Here is a 22699-nt window from a genome sequence, read left to right as displayed (position 1 = left end):
CAATCGGAAGAAAGTTGACTTGTTTCAGAGTGAATGAACTGAGGGGGTGTACCAAGGCTCACCATAAACGTATTATACAAATCAAATATCTGGAATCCCAGATGCTGAAAATGAGAAGAACTAGTCCCTTGTTTTTAGTCAAATGACAGCCAGATATTGCAGCACACAGTGCTATTTTCTTCTCTGCACATTTGTACATTCATGCAATGCAGCTGCAGTTATTTCTGTTAAAAAGGCTGTCTGAATCTGATCCACACATTCAGGAAGCTTTACTACCAGGAGGGCATCAAATCACGGTTGAGCAAGTTCACATGCTGAGGTGAATGATTTAGTCCACACTAACTAACGGCAGATTGAAGTCAGTGTAATATTTCACTTTATCGGTTCATTATTGTCTTTGAAAATTGTAAAACATACCTTGGTGTGGTGGAATTCCCCACTTCTCTGTATGAGCAAGTACTAAGCAGGCCTTGTGTAGAGACATTTTGTCCAAATCCCATGACGCTTGATATTTTCTATAAACTTGATTTATAGAATATACTACCATCACTAGTATTTTCAGTAAATAGTATTATTAGTCAATATCCTTTAACTCTTGCCTTGTATGTGACTGAAATTTGTCATCCGTGGACCTAAACAGAACATTGCTCACATGTTCAGGTACTTCACTAACCACAAATTACAATGAAGTTCTTCTCAGCTTGTTCCACTTTACAAGAAGTGCACATGTGATTCATCTCCGAGGACAGAAGCTGAAAACATCTAAATAAAAGCACCCAATGTTTTTATTACGGTTAACAGTATGACAAACTATATTATTCTATAATTCACATCTTATTGGCACACCAACAAAATTTACATCCACAATAATTCACACAAAATGCAAACTAGCTCACTGTTACATCCCAAACATGCTCCAGAAGAGGTCAGCACAAAGCATTATTTAGCTGTCAGATGAATTTGGAGATTTACAACGCCGCAGTTTATCATGAGACCATCCTAACCCTTTGGCTTCAAATCATGTCTACACTTCAGCTATTGTGCTTTACGGTAGAAATACTTGAAAGTGGTGACAGGAAGCAAGCACTGGTGCAGTGTACATATTCAAATCAAAAGATATAGGCAAACAGTCCAGTAGTAGGAGGCTTGATCGTAACTAAATAAATAGGCACATGACGGAATTTTACTCTGCAAATTTACTCTGCAAAGGTAGGCTAGTCCTCAAAACGCTAAAGCACACAAAGTGAAAATAAGGATCCATATTTACAGCAATACTCCCCAGTCACAACATTCCTGTGTCAAAGAAGGCTTTGTGTGCTGTGTTGCATCTACAACGGCAGCACTTTGGCCTTTGCGGAGCACCGGCAGTCTAACAAAGACATGTTAAAAGTGAGGAATGTCACAGAGTCGAGCTAAAAGCAAAGCATGTGTTATGGAAAAGAAGAGGGAAGTGAATTTCAGTGCTGGTGGACTCAAGAAGAAGGTGTGATGTTAACGATCCAGCGTATCGTGTTGCATGTGGTCCGTGGATAAGTGGGAGCATTGAGATTTGTTGTTCTCTCTTTGTGATACTCGGAGGCCCTCCCCCACCGCACTTGTTTGGACTAAGAGAAGTGACTGAAATGTAACTTTGGTGTTTCCCTTCTCATGCAGACAAGTTGATTATGAAGGGCTGTGTAACCATATGATCAGGCGACGGTTGGGGGGGGGGGGGTCAGCTCACCAATTATATAACCTCCCTGCTGTTTCTGATGGCACAACACAGGACCATACTGAAGATCATTCCTATAATCTGAAATCACAGACACATATTGTGGTTACCTGAGGAATATCGGTCACAATTAATTAAAAAACTCAAACTTTTCTCACCATGACTCCTGCAATACCAATCCCTATGTATCCAATGATATACAGCTTTTCATCGAAGAAGTCTGTTATTGCAGTCAGGCAGTCCTAATATCAAGCAAAAATAGCAAGAAACATTCATATCGATCATTCTGCACACAGCAAAGTAGGTTCATCACAGCAAATAGTGCTTCATTTTAAAATGGTGTTTTACTGCCCTCATGTGACTATGAAGTGTCCCTGCAGGCAGAGGGGTTTACCTTGACGTCTTCTGGGAAGTCTGCACACACATCACTGTTTGGCTCCAATGTGGAAACTCCGCAACAGTTCAGCTGCAAATATAAAAAGAAGTAAAAACAAAACAAAACACAACATGATTTTAATGGTATTGATTGCAACCCTGAACATGATGGCGAAGTTTTACTCACAGCTTTATAATAAGTCGTTACTATTGCAGTTCCATTTGGACTAGAGTCGAGGGTGGAGCTACTGTAAAACTTTTGGACTTCTTCAGAAATCTGTTATTAAAAGAAGAAAAAAAAAAAGGGTTAGTTATGGGATTTAAAAAAAACGGAGAATATTTTTTGTTATTTTGTATTTAATCATCAAATAACTCCACCTGTTCCTTGTTTAGGAATCCAAACACACCAGCAGTGACTTCTGCTCCAAAGATTATCACAAGGCAAGCAAAGAACTGCAGAACAGAAACAAGGACTATTATCGCCCTCCTGACCCAGTATGAACCTTCCAGATCCCTCAGGTCATCTGGATCCGGTCTTTTATCAGTTCCCAGAGTCAGAACCAGACACGGAGAAGCTGCATTCAGCTTTTATGCTCCTTATATCTGGAACAAACTCCCAGAAAGCCTCAGATCAGCTGAAACACTCAGTTTATTTAAATCCAGGTTGAAGACTCACCTGTTCTCAGCTGCATTTGAATAAAGCACCAAATCCACACTTTTAAGCTTAAATTTCAAAACTTACATTTAACTACTGATTTTATCTACTGTTCTGATTTTATCTGTTTTGATTTTATATACTGTTTTGTTTGTTTGTTTGTTTGTTTGTTAATTAGTTAGTTAGTTTGTTTGCTTGTTTTAATCAATTTTAAATCATGCTTTTTATTTGTTTTTGTTTCTAATGTCTCTGTAAAGCACTTTGAATCACCTTGTTGTTGAATTGTGCTATACAAATAAACTTGCCTTGCCTTGCCTTGCCTCTAGTGGGAGTCATCCACACACGCAACACAAAAACTAATCAGTGATTGATTCATTTATTGGGGAACAACAGTTGGCCATACAATTTTGTGGGCTGTTCCTGGTGATTTCTTCTGAAATCCCTTAGAAAGAAATGTATAATTCTGCCCTTTTATACAAATGGAGAAAACAAGGGCCTTGTTGTTAAAAAAAAAAAAAGATTACACTAAACTAAAGTTAATATTTGTCTATTATTCATTTGTTATTAGACAGCCTAATTCTATACATCTTCGCGATCACTCATCAGAAGCATACACATCAAGTTATTTCAGTGTTAGTACCAATTTAACGGTAATATCAATTTAAGCCTCATGGAAACAAATATAAAAATAATACAAATGCAATGAGAGGTGACGCTTTGAACCCACCAATGCAAGAAGACACTGAGACTCACGAATGGCCCCAAAACAACCTAAGAACCCCACGACCATCATCAACGCACCAGCACCAAGAAGGATGTACACGGCTGAGGAGAGAGACCAGACGATAGATCAGTGCATTTAAAATGAAAAAAATGGAAAATTAATGTTTTGTGTTTTATAAACAAGAAGATTGTGAAAGACATATGAGAAGCATCTGATCGTGGTGTTCTCAGTATCACATGGCTGCAGTTTATAGTTTCCACTGAGGGTGTCAGCGTGATGCAATGGTTGCCTTTGCTGGAGCAGAATTTATAAAAGGATTGTTTGTGTTGTGTTTGTAGGTGGAAGTATCTTCGGTAGCAGAACATCTCTGAATAGACTCACACAATTCAGTCTATTTATTAGGCTACTTTAAACAATGAATTTGAAGTTTTTCATGATCTGAAACATAGAATCTCTGGCACAAATGAATTATGTTCTTAACGTTACATTATAGCATCTCTGATCACTTGAAAAAAGGTGGGTTGAACAAAACACAGTTCTGGACTCTTTCCCGCTCTGGGCAGCTACAGAAATAGCTTGAAGTCCTGTCCGTATATAGAGTAGCTGTCTAAAGCATAGGCAGAGTCTGTTCAAAATCATAATCAAATTTGAAAGAAAACTAATAGGCCTAGAGAGCCCACTGAGAAATTATGCTTCTAATTGACTCTTTTGATGCATTAGTAGGGTTTCCAGTTACTTAGACTTTGTCCATTCATGCTCCTGCAGGGTGAAGAAGCACACAGATGCCATCTGTCCTCCAAAATCTAATTTTCAGAGGGCTTGATTGCTGCAGATTTCAACTGCGTCTGCCACCATCTATGCTCTCCTCAAGCCTGAGTGACGTCACCCTCTCGGTCTACTCCCCTGCTTCTAGTCCTTGCAACTGAGCCCCCTCGCACTGTAACTATACACCAAGCAGGTCCCTTAGGTCCATGCTAAGGGCCTAATCGGTGACACAGGCAGCAACCACTGCAGCAATTTAATTAATCCACATGGGGCAAATGCAAGCTGTTGTTTTCTTGCTGTGCGACAAAAGGGAAGGTAAAGACGAGGCGAATACACTGCTGAGCTGAAGGGATCTATAGGGATACAGAGCTTCAAAGAAAGTTGTCTGGGTAAGCAATGGAAAATATAATGGACCATGAAAGCTTTCAATTTATATACAATTGTCTACACAGAAGTGATCTCAGCTGCTCATTTTTTCCCCAACACTTATACACTTACTTTAATATCTGCTCTTTGCTCTTCACTCATTAAATCCAGAGGTATCTACCATCTACCAGACACCTGCCAAGTGCACTTCCTGCTTCACGTATCTTTTAGAAATACAAATTATTGAGTATAAACATCTGTAACATCTCTCAGTTTAGCTCCATCTCTATCTTATATACACATGTAATGGCTGTTTACACACTAGAGAGTAACAAAGGTGATAGAATGGAAAATGAAACCCTCAGAGAGAATGCTGCCACTTTGCCTTATTATGGTATCACTCTGTTTAGTCTCATTGCTAGAAGTGGGAGCAACAGTCAGTTGTTTTGCCCAGGAAGCTTATAACGTTTGGCTGCAAAGGCACAAAGTTATCCTCTGCAGAACCCAAGTGTTTCCAGTTAAATGCCGGATTTATGGGCTTGTGTTGTCCATTTGCAGAAAGAGCAATTGTGGGAATTCAGCCCATGCAGAGGCTATGGAGGTGCACTTGCATGTATTTCTCCGAAAGACAACAGTTAGTTTGATGACACTGAAGGAAACTGTGGAATTCACCACAAATAAGAAAACACACCAAAAAAAAAAAAAAAAAAAAAAAATACCCCCAAAACCCACACACAAGTAATTCAGACAGTGGCTTGGTCAGCTTTCTGCTTGACTTCACTACAAAGAAATTCCTTGTATGCTATAACCTCAGTTTTTTCTAGAACAGAGACTAAGTTTAAGGGAAAACACTACAGAGTGCAGCCCGCATTGCTGGTTTATGTGGACTACCAACAAACTATCTTGGTGCCATCTTAACACAGCCACAAACATCTGCATTAGAAGGCAGGAGAAGTAGAAGATTTATATGATGGAGACATGAGTTTTGGGTTTGTGAGCCCACTAGTATTAGAGGATCCCTACTGATGATACAGTAACAACTGATATCAGGCATACAATTGGCTCATAACTGGCTGACAACTAGACCTGCCATCAGCATACTCCTCTACCCAGTTTGTGAAGCATGTTTGTCTCGTACAGTAGCCAGAAAAACAAGATTTCCAGATCACACCCACCCTCTGAGATTTTTTTCCACACAGTTACATATTAGTCATAGTCACAGCATCTCGTTTTAGAGGTGGCAATAACAAACTCTCTGTCTAGCTCTCTCCTTCCCTTCTGAAGCCTTCCAGGGTTTCTGCCAGTTTTTTAATCAGCTATTTTACCTCCAAAATATTGATCAGACCAACATATGCTCCAGTTTTAACTGCACTCCAAATGTTCTTTAATCAAGAAAATGTAATTCACATTACATTTGATTTGCTTAACCTAAAGTGAGAAATATAATCACTGCAAATGGGAAAGTGAGGAGGGGACGGTAAAGAACAGTGGGACAGAGAATTTGATTAAAATGACTCATAAAGATGTAACACAGTAACAGAGAAATTCCAGGATATTTGCATATCAAATAAAACCAAGCTGGAGAGAAGTTACCTCATCTGGAGTACACTGCATCAACAGATGACTTAAGTAACATGGTACTTTTTATTTTCTACTGTATCTTGAAACGTTTTAGGTTGTAATCTTGGCAATATGATCGTAAGTATAATCGAAAACACTGCCTTTGGTTGCCCTGTGCTGCTTCCCCCTCCCCTCTTCTTTGCTCTATTTTCATTTTTTACTAGGTTTGCAAGCAGGATATAGTCTTCTGTCACTGGCCCCACCCAACCTGCTACTCATGTCCTGAGAGAGGCAGCCAGTTCCACGAAGGCAGAGCAGAGAGCTGATGAAGTGAAGTCACCATTTTAGGTCATGGCTTAAACGGGAGTAACAAGAATAGGCTTCATTCTAATCATCGGCTCCCACACACTGTCAGAGAGAAGGCCTATTGTATGGAGTGCTGAACACTAGCTGTTTGTCTTGTCTACTGTATGTTTTAATAATCTACTGTGTGAGCTTTGCAAAGACACTCTTATACGATATTTCAGCAAACAGACAGAGCTGTTCATTAATCAGTTAAAGGCTCTCGTGCATCGTTTGTACATTTTTCTGACTGGTCGTTTTTATGTTATTTCAGTCGAATCAAAACCAAATAAGCATTTATGTCAAGATTTGAATTTCTTCGTATCCCACGAACAGGAGAATTGCCACTAATGGAAAGTTTCAATCAGTTTATCACATTTCACTTCCTCTGTGCGCATACTTTAGCCACTTTCAAAGTGAAAGTGAAGAATTGAGGGCTTCGAATGACAAATTCCTTTAAACAGGCCTAGTAACTGTGGACATGTTTTAACTTACATGTTTTATTAAACAAACTTTCCTTGTGGTTTGTGCAAAGAAGTAAAACATCTCGATGCGCTGAAGATAAAATGTGGCTGTTAAATGTCAAGCAGTACTTGAAGGGTTCTTCATACTTGTAAGGGATAACAGTACCAGACATTCGGTCTCATCCGCATGTGTACACGTGTATTTACTTCTCCGTATGTGGGATTTTTTAGGGCACCTTTAAAATGTTACACATTGAACATTTATTTAATGTAGATAAACATGTAGGGATGTTTCATCTCATTTTCAAGGGGGTCCATGTAATCAAGATGGTGTAATCAAGATCCATCAAGATGGTGAACTGCTGAGAAGAAATTGGATCCATTTTGGATTTTAGTTTTTTTTTATCCACATCCACATATATGTTTTATTCTGCAGAAGATGAGACAGGCATATGTATGAGGCTATAGAATCTCTGACATACCTATGAAGAAGGTGTAGGGGGCGCCATCGCCTGTCAGGAGGTCCACTGTGTTTGGGTCAAACCTAAGCCACAGTCCCACCGCCAGCACCAACAATCCAGACACCTGGGGATTGATAAATTATACAATCAAAATTATTTGTGACTTTATAGTTCTGTTGAATTTGATGAGTGGTAAGTAGCAGTTCTTCTGTTTGTGCAGAAATAATTTCACAGTTAAACAGTGAGCACTTTCATGTTTTCTTTTAGTCTTTATTTATCACGAGGTAGTTACGATTCTGCAGGTGATGCTAAAGTGGCTAATAATACTCATAGGCTTCCCCCCCCCCTCCTTCTATTTAACAGGAGGGGGGGGGGGGGGGGGGGGGGGGGGCAAAAAAGTGTCTATGCTGAGTAGCATCTTTCCTCTCCAGGAGAGCTTGGCTTACCATAACACATTTGATTGAAACCAGGTTTTACTCTGAGAAAATGAATCATTTTAACCTCCTACATAACATTATTTAATTTAAACATCCAAAAATAAAGCCAAAACGAATAAAAGGACAAATGTGGATTAAGGGTAAAAGATATTGTCTGTGTCATAGTTATATATTAATCCTAACCATGTTCCTTATATGTTCTTTCAGGACAAGTGTCACATGTTATATGCAGATGAAAAAAAATTCATCTTCAAAATTTTGTAAAAGCATGGAATCCCAAGCAGCACATCTTCAGTAACACTCTCAGATCCTTTTCCTGACTTGCTCTTCAGATTCAGCCAAACTAAAGAGTGGAAGTGTCTTCTGTTAGTTCAATTCAGTTCAATTTTATTTATATAGCGCCAAATCACAACAAAAAGTCGCCTCAAGGCGAAGGAACAAAACTCAAGCTGCAGCTCCAACCCTCACTGCAGGAAACTCAGTCCGGACTGGGCCACTCTTTTTTTTTTTTTTTTTTAAGGAAGGTTTAGTGAGGTACTCTGACAATAAAATGATTGAAAATAAGGCCACGCTGCAACAACAGCCCATGCATCCTCATGGCCCATCAAAGTACCACATTTGAACACAAGAATTAGCATCAGAATCAGCGGTCCATCTCCCATGGTGCATTTCAGCCACAGGCTGTGCCAGCCTCACAGTGCCTGGGTGATGTAACTCACACTGGCATTGGCTGCTTGTTGGCTCTGCACCCCAAAATGACAGCGTACTGTACGCCCCTTTTGGCTACAACCACAACAGCTATGCTTTCAGTCCCAAAACTGCCGAACAAAGAGGCTGCTGTCACTTTGGATGACACAAGTGATCGTCTTACAGAGCACAAATGAGTCAATGCAGCCAGTTAAACTCACACTGTATCATTTAGCAGTAAAATATTGAGACAATAATGAAAACCAAACAAGAGTAAACCCAAACAGGCTCTTTGTTAATGACCTAATAAATGTATCTATTTATCTAAACACATCACTGATTGAAAATGATAATGGGGGGGGGGGGGGGGGGGGTTCTTGCAGCCTCAAGTAGGGGCAAGAGTTTTCCTTGATGTTCCCAAACTCAGGGTTGATAAGTTTATGAGATACATTTGTGGGGTGAACAGAACAAAAAACAAATAAGGCAAACCTAATACCTTATTGGAATACTTATATTCTTTGATTCACGCAGAATATAAAAGAATACAAAAAGAATGAATCTTGATCCAATGTTTAAGGTTGCATACTACAGTCTACATGCAAACTGACAAAATATTAGAAGCTTAAAAGTACTTCTCTGACACATTTAGCCTTCTAAACACCAAGAAACTTATGTCATATGAGAAGTCACTGGCATATAATCGAAAGTGAATCTGAGTCACAGGGAATCTTATCTGAGCAGCACTGCAGACCAAAACAAAAACCTTTCATGATGTTCCCCAAATAGATTAACCCCGCATGTAAAAGAAAAACAAAAAAAAAAGCACCCTTCACACGCCTGCAGCAGGAAAGTCACACCTCAACGTCAAATCATGAACTGGGATCTGTGTTGGAAAAGTAGCTCTGGTGTATTTGTTGCAGCATGTACTTGGTGCAACAATAAATCATGACCAACTCTAAAGCAGCAGCCACTAATGAACGCAGATGAAAAGAAGACTCTGGGTTATATAACTGAGGTTTGGTTTGAGAATTTTGGGAAACAGTGTGGAGTCAGAGGGAGACGGTGTGAACAGAGCAGGTGCATTGAGGCGGTCTGCCAGACAACATTAACTCCTAACTCTGTACGGAATAACAAAGGCTGCTGTATTTAAAAGCCATACCAAATAATATCAATAGACGGACTTTCAGCCTTCAGTACATTGAACGTGTAAACAAGGCTAGGAACAAACAGGTTTTTCACAAGGCAACGAAACTCCACAGTCGCTTAAAAATAAACCGAATCAATTTCACTTCCTAAAGAGAAAACAACAAAACAAATAAATAACCATAAAAAACAACAAAAACGGTGATCCGGCTTTTTCAGAGAGAAACAACGTTAATTCTTGGCAAACCGCTGCCGAAGCGGACTTACCCAGAAGATGATGTTGAAAGCGAAAAGCAGATATTTCACACATTTCATCCCACCCTGCACTTTGCTCATGATGCCACCTGATTTGTCGGAGTCTCCGATCTATTGCGCGATTCCTTCTTATTTTGCAGCGTCTTTCAGCTGGACATCAACCCATGCAATGAAGACCTGCGCCGTTACACCATCCAGACATGAAACATGCGCACAAGTGCTGCTGCACGCCATCTGCACACGCCCATAAGCGTTCGCGAGTGCTGAGGTACCCAAGGTGGGGTTCAGGGACGATCTGGGATCCCTGAGAGAGACACCAAGAGGTCTCCCAGCGAGAGCAGAGAGGGGTTCATTTGTGTGTTCGACACCAATGATTTGGGCTTAAAAATAAATAAATGAGGGGAAAGCCGGTGGTATGGGTTAACCAGCATTGTTACGAAGATAATATTTCTTACAACATGGTTGATCATATGTTTTGCAAGTAAAAAGAATTTTGTAATCGTGACTGAATACCGAATTACACAACAATACATGTACAACTGGTGAAACAAAAACATCTGTTTGCAGTATTTATTTTAAATTCTACTTTGAAGTGAATATGGTAGATTTGAACTTCAGGTTAGTAAAGTCTTGAGGAGCTACTGCACATCTTGGCATAGTCTTGCATTACATGAAAATTATATCAGTGTGACAGTATGACACTTTGGATTCCACTACTTATGTGTGTGACCTTTACATTAGACGTTGGGCAAGAATTTATCATGGAGACACTTTTAACATTGTCCTCTGCCAGTCACTGATATCCCTGTTTGTGTGAAAATAGCTTCTTGTGTGCACCTACAACACAGTGACCTAATAGTTAAAATAAGATCAGCAGAGACATAGCCAGGATTTTGGAGATGTTATTATCTGATCTCTTATGTAGACCTGTTGTTCTTGCTAGGACGGCATATTACAAAAAGTTTGGCGGTAAAACAAAGAATAAGCCATGTTTGAAAATGGGCAATAGTTTCGACTTTAAATTAGATACAAATGTAGCAGGTACACAGTCTATAAATAGAAAGATTAAGCTTTGTAATTTTAAAAGCTATGTCCAGTATGTAATCTTTCCCCACATGACTAGTCAGGTGTAAGACTAAGTAGCAGACAGTTCTCAGGAATACATTTGAAAATATGGAACGCTCTTAACAACACGTTTAATTTTGAGTGTGCCATTCATGATTCCTCTTTAGACTTGCATACCCAAATACTACCACTGATAATGTTAAAAAGAAGATAATCATTAGGCATCTCAGTATATTGACGTTTGAAAAAGAACCTATAGTATAAGATGGAACAACCATTAGGTGAAGGTGGGAAGGAGAAACTCCATTTTCACAGGAAGGAACCTCTATCAGATGGCTCGGGCAGACGCTGTCATCTGCTGTGACTGGTTGTGAGTGGGGAGAAAGAGGAGAGAAAATGGAGAATGGAGGAAGACAAGAAAAAACACAAACTATGAGGCAAGTCTGGACTTTATTTACTGTAAACCTACTAATGCTTTCACTTTGTGCGAATGTAGGACCTATCCCGGTCCTACATTCAACCATTCATTTGCTTTTCTCTTAATAACCAATATTTTTGTATGCAATGTTTTTAAGCTTTCTTCTTTTCTTACTTACTTTCTTTGTTAAATTCAAATATTTGAATATATTCTTTTTAATTTTGCAGTGCTTTTAAATAATAATACATTTTAAATCTTTGCTTATGTGTCTAAGTGTTGTTTTTTTTGTTAATTTACAACAACATACCAATAACCAAAATGATCAGCAGCAGCAGCATTGACATGTTTTTATTGTACTTTGGCTAAACACATGCAAAAGTAATGACATTGAGCCTCATGTTAAACTAACATAATAAACATCAAATATGTTATATAGTCTGTACATGATCTCAGAATTAGTGTGACAAAAGACAAATTTCTTTTGGCCTGAGATAAAGTTAATGTACTAAAATACAGATGGGTTTAAATGCTTGACCCCTACAGAGGATGTAGTTATGCTGTCGGGATCATTATGTGAGACTTTAGGACCGCTCTCTTGGCCTGGACGAGTGATTGAAAACCTTCAGCTTCGAAGTGACATACATATCTTTTACTAATCTCCAGTGGCTCCCTGTGGCTTTGACAAAACAAAGCAACAAAAAAACACAATTAAACATTTTTTTTTAGTTCTGCATCATTGTTATATGTGTATTATAGACAGAATTTTAAGAAAGAAAATAGTTTTAATATTTTATCAGCTAAAATGTAAAATCTTAGTCCCTGTCTTCAATCTTAGACTCTTAATTTTGTTTATTCTTAGTAAAGGTGCATATGGATGTACATCCTACATACAAATATCTACTCCCATGTCCCCCTATAATTTAACCACAGGCTGTAACTTTATTTAAAAGGCTATGTTACATTTACTATAAGTAAAAGTTGAGTTGTTGTTGTTGTTGTTGTTGTTGTTGTTGTTGTTGTTGTTGTTGTTGTTGTTGTTGTTGTTGTTGTTAAAAGCAGAGATTTTGTAGCAGCACACTGGACAGAGTTTTCCACTAACATCTTCAACACACCTAAAATGAAGGAATATAATTTGGAATAATCCAGCCAGATGTGGGGCTTAGAGAATCAACACCAAAGCACAATGAAGCTCTTCTTATGACACATACTAAGACACCTTAGTTGATGCTGTCTCATTCACCCTTAAATAGAATGAGTCTAAATGAACATTGCCTAAAAACAAAGTTAGAGTGAACATCTTTCATAAGTCAGTGCTTAAAACATGAAGACTTTATTAATATAATATAATATATCATATTAATAATAATGCAAGCTGATTCCTGTGAATGAAGAGTATGTATGGAGATTTGCCAGTGCTCTTCTGTGCCTTCTTTGCAGGACGGAGGGAGGTCATCTCGGGGTCACACGCTTTGTGACATGCAAGCTTCTCTTGTTTGTAGTGCCTTTGTTTGCTGCAGTGATGTGGGAGGGAAACAGCGACCCTCCCTGTATGTCTGCCAGAGTATCAGTGAGAATCAGCATGGGTGGATCATGAGACACATCACATCACTGCCTACCACCTCTATTTTCTTTCTCGCTCTCTCAAAAAAAAAAAAAAAAGAAATCAAACAGGACTCAACAAACACACGGAAAAAAGTATGACAATGACAGCAGTTCTCCTTTTTTTTATAGAGATAAACAGATGGCATTGTACACACTTGAATTACAAATGATTAATAGTTTCCATGTGACCCAGAATAAGATCATTGGACTGGATGGGTGTTAACCCGATATCAGTTCGGTTACCCAATCCTGTCATGAATTCAGGACTGTAATTATCACTGCGGAAGTGCATCCAAACTGAAACGATATCCTCAGGGTATAATGGAGCCATAATCCCATTATCCCTCCACCGACACACTGTCCTTACCTCCTCACCCTCTTCTACTGTTCTTGATATGTAAATGAGGTGCAAAAATGTAACCTGATCTCCATACGGTGCAAGTATGAGTCATCCTATGAGCCAAGAGACACCAGAGGTGAAGTGCAGTCAAATCTCACTTTATATTTTTTCTTTGAACAGGCCGTGCTAAACCTCTAATTAGAAAAATGGCCAATTACTGTTTCAAAAGACAACTTTAGTTAGAACAAATAACTGACGAAAATAGCAAAATACAGTTATCTTTAGTTCCTTTGCAATGCATATAAACAATGTCACTCAAAATATTTAAGTACATTTCCATACCCCTAATGTGCACCGCTAGAGTAAGAGAAAACCTGTACGCAACAGAAAAACGTCTATGCGTTTCATTGTCTCCATCCAGTGGACAGAGCTCGAAATATCAAGTCTCTCAGCTGTGGTTTGCAGACACTACTTATGAAAGAGGCCACTTTGTTTCGGTCTTTATGCAGTTATCTTTATCCTTGCCACAATGCTCACTTTGAATGGATCTTAAATATAAATCTATTAGTTGATATGAACAATTTATGCATTTTAAATTTTATTCAGCCTTTACTTTTACTGGACCTTTCAAACAAATTTCAGTATCTTAGCAAGGTAGGATTACTGCGTCATACTACACAATTATATCTATGAAATTATGTAAGCTCAGGTACCTTGTTAGTACATTCATAACTTAATCCATCCTAAAAACGATATCCGGAAATAACCAATAACAAAAATAAAAGGCTCAATAATAACAACAGCATTATTTTCTTGTGTTCAGGACTAATTTTAAGACAAAAAACGTTATGAATGTATTAAGTAACAGTAGGTCAAACCATCTAATTAAATTACACCTTCTGGAAGATGTGGGTGTAATTTTTTACTGAATGGTTTTTTTTATTTTATTTCATACATTTTAGTTACACATACACAGTATTTTTCCATTTCATTTCAGCCATATTGACTCTTCTCCACTTGCCACAGGACAGCAGCTTGGGGACTCCCGTCAATTTCGCGTTGCTCAATAAAATGAAATAAACATGTTCAAAACAAAGAAGCGCTACTTTTTCCGAGGGCTTCGCATGGGCCCTGAACTAAACACGAGGCATGCGCATGGACATGCACACTGACGTCTGGCATGTGGTAACGTAAGGCTTTTTATAACGCGATTATAAAAAACAAACAAACAACTATTTTCTTAGAAACCATGGAAAAACGATCTATAACAAAATCAAATTAATATTTGTCCTATTTTGTTCATTTAAGTGAGCATCAGTGCTGCTTTTAGTTTGTGGAGGTAGTGTATGAAACGTGGGGAACTAGCTACAATTTATTGCCTGAGCGGAGTCTAATATCTGTCAAATCCAACATGTTAGGAGTCACGTTTTTATTTGTGAAAGTATTATTTTTAGGAAAAATTTCATGTTTCCGTCTTGACCTCTAGGGGGAAGTGTTGCATTCTTTTTAGCAGCTGAGCCCTGTTGCTTTATCTTAAAACTCAAGGTTTCCAGGAATACAACCTCATCTGATTTTTGTTTGCATTTCTACATTAGTTCCATGTTCGCTCAATCATATCAGACACCTCAAATACCCGATGGGACACAAAATTAGGCTGCAAGCCTACAAAAATCCCAATCGATACTGCCTGGAGAATAATTTTGTGTTCGCTGAGAGCACTGAAATATCACTGGAAAGGTATTGTATTATCAATCATTTTTGCCCTGTGTTTGTCTTTTCAGTTTTGTTTCATATGCACTGTAGAATGATAGCAAGAGAAAAACACAAAGCAAAGCCAAAAAAAAAAAAAAAAAGAATGGCGGTAAAACGAAGCCATATGGGAATTCTCCTTTTTTCACTTCTGTCAGGGCTTTCCTTTTTGCTGAAGGAAGCAGCAAGCTTCCCAGAACACTACAGAAAGCACACAGTGCATGTTTGTAAATGTTTAATAAATAACAATATCAACAACAACATTTATTAAAAAAACACTTTTGGTTTTATCAGGCCTGGGTCAAATTGTATTTGCAAAGTTGTGGATTGATTTAGTCTTCTTCAGTAAATGGGCTGCATGACAGTATAATGACTGGCAGAAAAGAAGCTTGACTGTGTTGTTGTGCCAAAAGTCCTAGAGGCTGCTACTCTGTCATAAGCTGAGCTGCAGTTTAAGGTTAAGGCAGGTTTAAGCCTGTGCTTTCTGGAACCAAATCACATGGTCTTTTAAACCCAAGGTCTGTGTCTGTAAAAGCTGCAGCTTTAAAATGTTCCTGTGATTTAGTCTAAACCCAGCAGGCATTAACTAAACAGCAGTGAATGAAACCTTCTGCAATTACCGAATAGCTGTCCAACATAATAAAAAATCAACGTATAAGTAAAGGACATATTTCTACTTTTAATATCTTCAAGTGTCAAACTAATGTCATAGCGCAGTTACATTAGAGGAGTTTGGGTTGGGAGATCTGTTCATAACAGCTATATATAAACTACTGCAGCATTACAAGTTCAGTTCAGGCCTTAAGCACTAAGATAGCAATTTCATCTGCATCAAAATAAAAGAGAATTATATGAGCAATATTTGTATTTATCAAAAGCGATACTAGACTACAAATGATCAGACACACACACCATATTGTTTTAGAGGTATTTCTAAATTCTTTGTTGAGCAGTTAGTAATCAAGGAAAGTCAGACAGCTGAAACCAGTTTCCTTAATTACCATTTTCAGAGTCTGAATGACATATGGATGTTTGGAGTAGATCTTATAATCATCATTCATGGCAAAGGTGCCATTTAGCTGTGGTTCTGCTGCATTTTAGGTCTGTATTTGTAGATGTGGTATAAGTGATAATTTGAAAGTAAAGTATAAAAGCAAAAGATCATCCGCTTGTACCTGTATGCTCTGCCTTAACGCAATGAACCAGAATTAATCTTTCATGCTTTCTTATACACTATAATGTTCTCCATTTGAATTGCACTGCATCAGCAAATTTACCTCCCGTCTGCAGTTTGGTTTGGTCTTTGTTTCCATTTCCTGTCATTATGGCATCCTGGCATTTGATTGTTGCTCCTGGATGATAAATATTTATTATGCCTCCTATTTACCTTTGTAAATGTATGGAGCTAAAAAGTTTCCATAGAGTAAGAGGGGGGAAATGCTATTGAGGCCATGTTTTATTACACTAAGCTACTACTTTTTCCTAATGTTTTAATTAGTTTGTTTCCATGTTTAGTTTATTTTTGTGGACTATTTAGGTGTATAGTCAGGTAGTATGCACATCAGACCTCCCTTCTCGCTGTTTTCTCCTTTGGAAAATTTATGCGCTTATGAGATGACTTTTTCGGGACTATGCAACGCTTGGAAAATGATGCTAAAAAATTCAATAAATTCACTCATTTGGAGCATGGCGTTGCCACTTTTACATTACTGGTTGGATACACCAAACACAAGAAGTGTATAATAGAATATAATTTTATAATCTGGAGAATTTTTACACCAACAAATTAATTCCAAGCCTTTGGCATTTAAAAGATGCACATGTTTGTGCTTGAAACATCAGATACAGCAATGCTGAAAACAGAGAGGAAATGGTTGGAATGAGCCACAGAGGAAACAGTTGTGCACTTAGTATAGCAAACATAACCCATGAATGTATGCAATATGTGTATATGTACATAAAACTATTTCCTGTCTGTATTTTAGAATATTTTTCAGTGTAATGCTTAAAAGTTATGATAAATCCAGAGCACGCACACTTGTCAAACTGAGCACGTAGCTGCGTATTGAATTTCCATAAGCTGAGTCTGATATAAACCACAGCTAAAATAGATACCGGCACAGCTACACCCCCTGTAGCGTGGTACTTCAAACAGTTAAAAAAAAAAAAAACCCAAAGCAAACAACCAAAACACAAAACCAGCTGCAGATACTCTTTGACCCAGGTCTGGTGTATATACATGCAGTCTTGATACTTTGACATATACTAATAATTTACTTTGTGCAGAGGTTGAGAAGTTTTTGGTGATAAATTATGTGAAAAAAAAAGTCACTTCTGCCTGCCTGTTTGCTTGTCTGTGTATGTAATGCATTTGGCTTTGTGAATCTGTGTGCGCGTGTCGTAAGTCTTCATTGCCGCCAGGACTTGCGGCTGAGCACGCACACACAGGCCACGTTAATGCGTATGTGTCTCCACGCCACCAGGTTCTGGAATGAAGTCAGCGCTCGCACAAAAGTGTGTGAATTAGTACAGTAGGAGTTCCAGTGTCTCGCATCAATTCCTAAACAGCCTGAGCTGCCTGATCGAGGGCTATGACATGTCGTCTCGAAGAAGTACTGCTTCATGTTGACATTGTTGATTTTCACGTCTGGGAGGACTGTCACCTCTCTGCCTAAGGTGTCCGTGGCTTTGGTCTTGTTGACCACCCAGACACTAATACTCTCACATACTGAGTACATCCCGCGGTGTTGAGGCTGCCCTGCTTGCCTTCGGGTCCTTCTGCCAGCACTCTGTGACCCCGATGGCTCTGCATCAGGGGGCTGAGAGCTAAAAAGCACTCTGGGTGAGAGGTAGTGGCGCTTGGTGAAGAGTTTGGGATCAACAACCGGGATAGAGTCTGGGTTGTCACTTGGAGTGTTTTCCTGTGCCGCTGTGGTGGTGGTGTACAAGTCCCCTCTGGTTGCGGCCACAGCCTGGGCACTTAAGAAGAGGAACAGGACCAGCATGGACGACCTCATGGGCACACGACCTGAGGGTGTCAATAAGAACGGAAAACACATAGATGTTACAGCGGATATGAAACATTACATATGAAACATAGAGCTTCTTCAGCAGACATGTAGTAACATCAACATTAATATGTATAGGATGCTTCCAAGTGATATTCCCTTTCTTTTGTTTTCTTTTCGGTATCCAGTAACTCCTGAGGGAACTAGGTGGTTCTTTAGCAGTTAACGCGTTTTTGTTGTGCTCACCATACGTATTATATCACTGTTTATGGGCTTCCTGAAGCCGTGACAGGTGGAGGTTTGAAAACGAAAACAATGAAAAATGCTATAATGTTCTTTAGAGTTGTGGGGAGGTGTAGAATGTAATTGATCACCAATTATTTTGTATTGTATGCAATTAACATGTATAATTTTGCAGTTTTAAAATTATGTGAATGTTCTTTTGCTTACCTAGATAAAAATAGTGAATTTTAATTTTTTATTTTTTTTTTTTACAATGTAGTATTAATCTCCACATGCACTTATTCAATCCTCAACATGTTGAACTGTGAGATTCCCTTTATGTACGTGCATGCTGGAGCTCTTGTTTAAAGCAGAAGAAACCCCAAACATCTTTCCTGACATTAAGTTTGATGACTTACCGTTAACAGTTTTTACATGCACTATTTATTAAAAGTCTGTGTTTGGCATTGCTAAGGGTGGAGTCTGCAAATCCTGATTAGGCAGCTGCTGCCAAGGCTGCAGAGTCCTTGAGCTGATTTATACATGTAAACAGAAAGCAGTACAATGTTTCATATCTAATTTAGCAATAATATAAAAAAATTACTAACTCAATTACATCCACAAGATGACAGTGAACTCTCTTAACAATCTGTGGCTGCCTGAAGACATTCTCTGGAGTTACTTCATGTGTACACCATTTATTGTCCCAGTGATCACTGCAGCAGGCTATGGCTATGAGTCACGCACACTGTTGTATTCCCTCTCTTTTATTTCACACAGGATGTGATAGATTTTTTTAAATTGATAACATGTGAATTGTGGATATTAAGCAATGGTGAGTAAGGATAGCCCAGGAATTTCCTATCCATGAAGGTCTTAGAGGTTTTTATTCTTAATTCTGAGCTATTTAAGACCACTACAACACTCGTATTTTCTTGTATTTTTCCTAGTGATAGCAGTGCACTTTAGTGGCTGCGGCAGTTATGAAGTGAGAAAGTCAGATGATGTGGTGCACAGAGCTGAATGAATGACGGTTAAGGTTGAGTTGCAGGAATGGGTGAATGGGTCAATAAAATGCCAGACTTTAATATAGAAGACTGTTGTTTGTTTACTGCAGTTCATTTCCTTGGTCAAACCCTCATTCAGTGTCTCCTAAAAGCAGTGTTTTCCAACCATTCTTATGGCACATAGGTGTGCCGTGAGAAATGATCAGGTGTGCTGTGGAAGATTATTTGGTTTCACCTGACTGGTACACCAAGCGACCGGTGTGAGTAACGGGAAGAACAATTATATTCTCTTCCACCAGAGGACAGTACAACTTCTTGCTCCAATTTAATGGGTTACCAACTGCCTTTATAACCGAAGAAGACGAATAAAAAATTACTTAGTCATGTTGCAAGTGAGATAACTCAGCATGGAGTTGCAAAAGGTAAATATTTGAAAAGAAAAAGTAGTCAGTCTGACCTGGGTCCTGGAGAAAATTCCAACCCAGATGAAGGTGCTAGTGTGAGTAGTGGTCAGAATAAAGCAAAAAAGGTATACTGGGAGGAGACTCAAATCCAGCCTCTGGGAGTCACAAGCTACCAGGTCCAGTGATCAATGAGGAAAGAGGAAACCTTTATGGATACTTGTGATTAAGACTAAGAAAATAAGAGGAAATTCCTGCACCATCCTTACTAAATTATCATTTTGTTTGGTGATGTGCCGTGTGATTTTTCTAATGTGAAATATGTGTGTGGGAAACACTGTTCTAGAGTATGACCACTCAACAACCTGGTTTTATTGTTGTAAACCTGATACTCTTCTTTCAAGGTTTGTGAGCTGAAATGAAACTTAACTGATGTGAAAAATACTTGCTTTATTTGCCCCTTTCAGTAAGACTAATCCGTGGATACGGGTTATTTGACTTGGGTTGAAGGACTAGTTGGAGAGATTATAAGTCCCATATTTTGTACTGTCTGCTTCTTTAATTCCCAAGAGATCACCACAGTGGATAGATACACGTTTATTTGGGACAGACTTTGTGCCGGATGCTCTTCCTGACATTTCTATTTGTGTGGACTTGGGACTAGCATTAGCTTGTGACTCCCAGAGGCTGGATTTGTGTCTCCTCCTGCAGGTTTTACATATCACCCTGGGTCAACACACCTGAATCAAATGATTAGTTCGTTACCAGGCCTTTAGGACATGTTGAAGAGGTAATTTAGTCATTTAAATCAGCTGTGTTGCATCAAGGACACATTTAAAACCTGCAGGACACCGGCCCTCGAGGCCTGGAATTGCCCACCCCTGATCTAAATTGTCCAAAAAAATGTACACAGTACTGTTTATTAAAAAAAAGGAAAACTAGACAGAAACAGTGCTGAATTAAATGGTGGAAAATTAAAGAATAACATACCCAAAAAAAACAAAATTACCCATCAGAGTAGGCGTGACACATAGGGAAATATATAATTGACATTATTGTGACGTGTTTGATGTCATTTTCTTTTCATCGTGTCATGACTCACCACAAAACACAGAACAGAACATCTGTGCTTAATGGCTTTTTTAAGTTGACAGGCTGTGTCCTTCATTTAATACAACAGGAATCACAGGCATGTCAACACCTGTGATAGCTACAATAGCAGGCTCTGTTGGGTAGGCTTATTATATGCTGTGTTTGCCTCAGGTAGCAGGGTGAGCACTTGTGGATTAAAATTGTTGGCAAAACAAATCAAAAGAAAAACTATAGCCTGTGCAACAATACATAATGTGAGCTAGAACTAAAATATTATAGGTTTTTAAGGTCTGTCTAGTTCAAGTTATTGATACCTGGTGCAACATTTTGACATGACAAAATCATTACTGCATCATTGTTGGAAATAAACAGACAAAGGCAGTGAAGATATGCCACACCTCTTTTTTCTTTTCTTTTCTGCCTTTAAGTGCCAATTTAGATTACTTTAGGGGACAGAGGAAGATCACTTTATAGCATAGCAAACATCACACAGACTAAATTAGCAAGGAAAAAGCTTAAGATGAGAACAATATCTTCCCAGGAGCAGCATTGCTTATAGTAACAAGAAAAGTGAAAGACCAGCAACAATGCGGTGTCTATGTTCTCTTTTAAATTCAAAATTATACAGACATGTCAGGGCTAATTTGACATTCGTAAACACATTAATGGCTCAAATGTACCCAATGTGTGACATGGCTTATTGGCACATTGAAATTGAGCAGAGTCAATTTTTTGTAATGTTTCAGATTTTTGGAAGTGGGGGAATAACACAGGAAAATAAGTGCTGATAAGCTTAAAAAAGAAATTTCAGAGCTGAGTGAAACAAACAAAGAAACTGCCACCGGTGCACCAGTATTGTAAAATGCCTAATCTAATACCTCCAGATGATTTCGTATTTAACCCCATTCATATCTTCTATTTTTTATACTTTGGTTATTGTCTAATATTAAAATGTGTTTAATATTATAATATGTACGTGTGGCACATATGCACGCAAAAATATAAATAAAAAAAAAAACAGAAATGGGACAAAAACTTTTGACAGCACTATAAACCTACAGGTCTAGAAGTAGCAGCTGTTGCTACCACACAAACCGTAATTAAAATAATCTAAAAACCATAATCTCTCTTTGACATCTGGCTACATATTTTCCAGCTTTTTCTGCACATCAACGTTTAAATGAAAATGTAAACACTGGCTTTACTGGTCTCCATATTTACTTCTGTGCAAGAGCAAATGTGAGTGACGCCTTTGTTATTGTTTTTCGGCACATGCAGGTCAGTTCAGGACAGTGACCAGTTTACACTGGAATCTGATATTAGCAGCACTGAATGGATAATGTGAAAAAAACAAAAAACAAACAAACACTGAGGATGCAGTGTGAACACAGCCATGCTGAATAAGCACAGTGTTGCTAGCTTTACATATGTATTATCTACAACAGACATCTACAACAAAACAAGACAAACACATGAAAAAAACTGATCTGTTTCGAGACTTGTTTGCATTTACACATATATATATACCTTTTCAGTGTATGCACGTGAACTGTACCACCTTTGTGGCTCCTAGAGGATGTGATTAGAGTTCTGTGTGTTATGGGCACCTCCTGCCATGAGGCCTGGCTGTGGCTGCCATCCAGCACACCTCTGCCTCTTCAATCCTGTTGACAGACAAGTGGAGAAATTGTCTTAGCCAGCTCGTAAACCCACTGTAAACACATTCTTTACAAGACAAATAAGGGAAGAGAACATTAATGTGTTTTCCCCTCTCACCACATCGTTACATACTGAAACATATTGAAATCAAGAAGCAGACCTCCATCATGTACATTATTCTAGGGGGTGGA

At 38.6% G+C, this 22699-nt stretch overlaps 2 protein-coding genes across 4 annotated transcripts in view; both read right to left on the bottom strand.

Annotated features, from left to right (window-relative positions):
• Window positions 1-780: 780 nt before the first annotated feature.
• tspan2a (tetraspanin 2a) lies at window positions 781-10138 on the bottom strand. Its single transcript, XM_080892295.1, has 8 exons — window positions 9958-10138; window positions 7445-7547; window positions 3469-3566; window positions 2465-2539; window positions 2274-2363; window positions 2106-2177; window positions 1870-1953; window positions 781-1792 (listed from the first exon to the last, which is right to left on the bottom strand). Exons 1-8 carry the CDS (start codon window positions 10024-10026, stop codon window positions 1727-1729), a joined length of 657 nt encoding a protein of 218 aa, XP_080748421.1. The 5' UTR covers window positions 10027-10138; the 3' UTR covers window positions 781-1726.
• A 5155-nt stretch (window positions 10139-15293) lies between these two features.
• Window positions 15294-22699, bottom strand: part of ngfb (nerve growth factor b (beta polypeptide)) — a 30183-nt gene continuing 22777 nt past the window's right edge. For all 3 annotated transcript variants that reach the window (XM_080892102.1, XM_080892101.1, XM_080892103.1), the window contains 2 exons: window positions 22377-22513; window positions 15294-18147 (listed from right to left, as the gene is read on the bottom strand). In XM_080892102.1, coding sequence (XP_080748228.1) covers window positions 17528-18136 — 609 coding nt within the window. In that variant the 5' untranslated portion in view covers window positions 18137-18147; window positions 22377-22513 and the 3' untranslated portion in view covers window positions 15294-17527. The remainder of the gene's footprint in view (window positions 18148-22376; window positions 22514-22699) is intronic.

This window comes from Rhamphochromis sp. 'chilingali', assembly GCF_963969265.1.
Source record: "Rhamphochromis sp. 'chilingali' genome assembly, chromosome: 9".
In the NCBI taxonomy this organism is placed as follows: Eukaryota; Metazoa; Chordata; class Actinopteri; order Cichliformes; family Cichlidae; genus Rhamphochromis; species Rhamphochromis sp. 'chilingali'.
The sequence above is the reverse complement of the archived record's forward strand: the minus strand, read 5'-3'. Positions and strand labels throughout refer to the sequence as shown.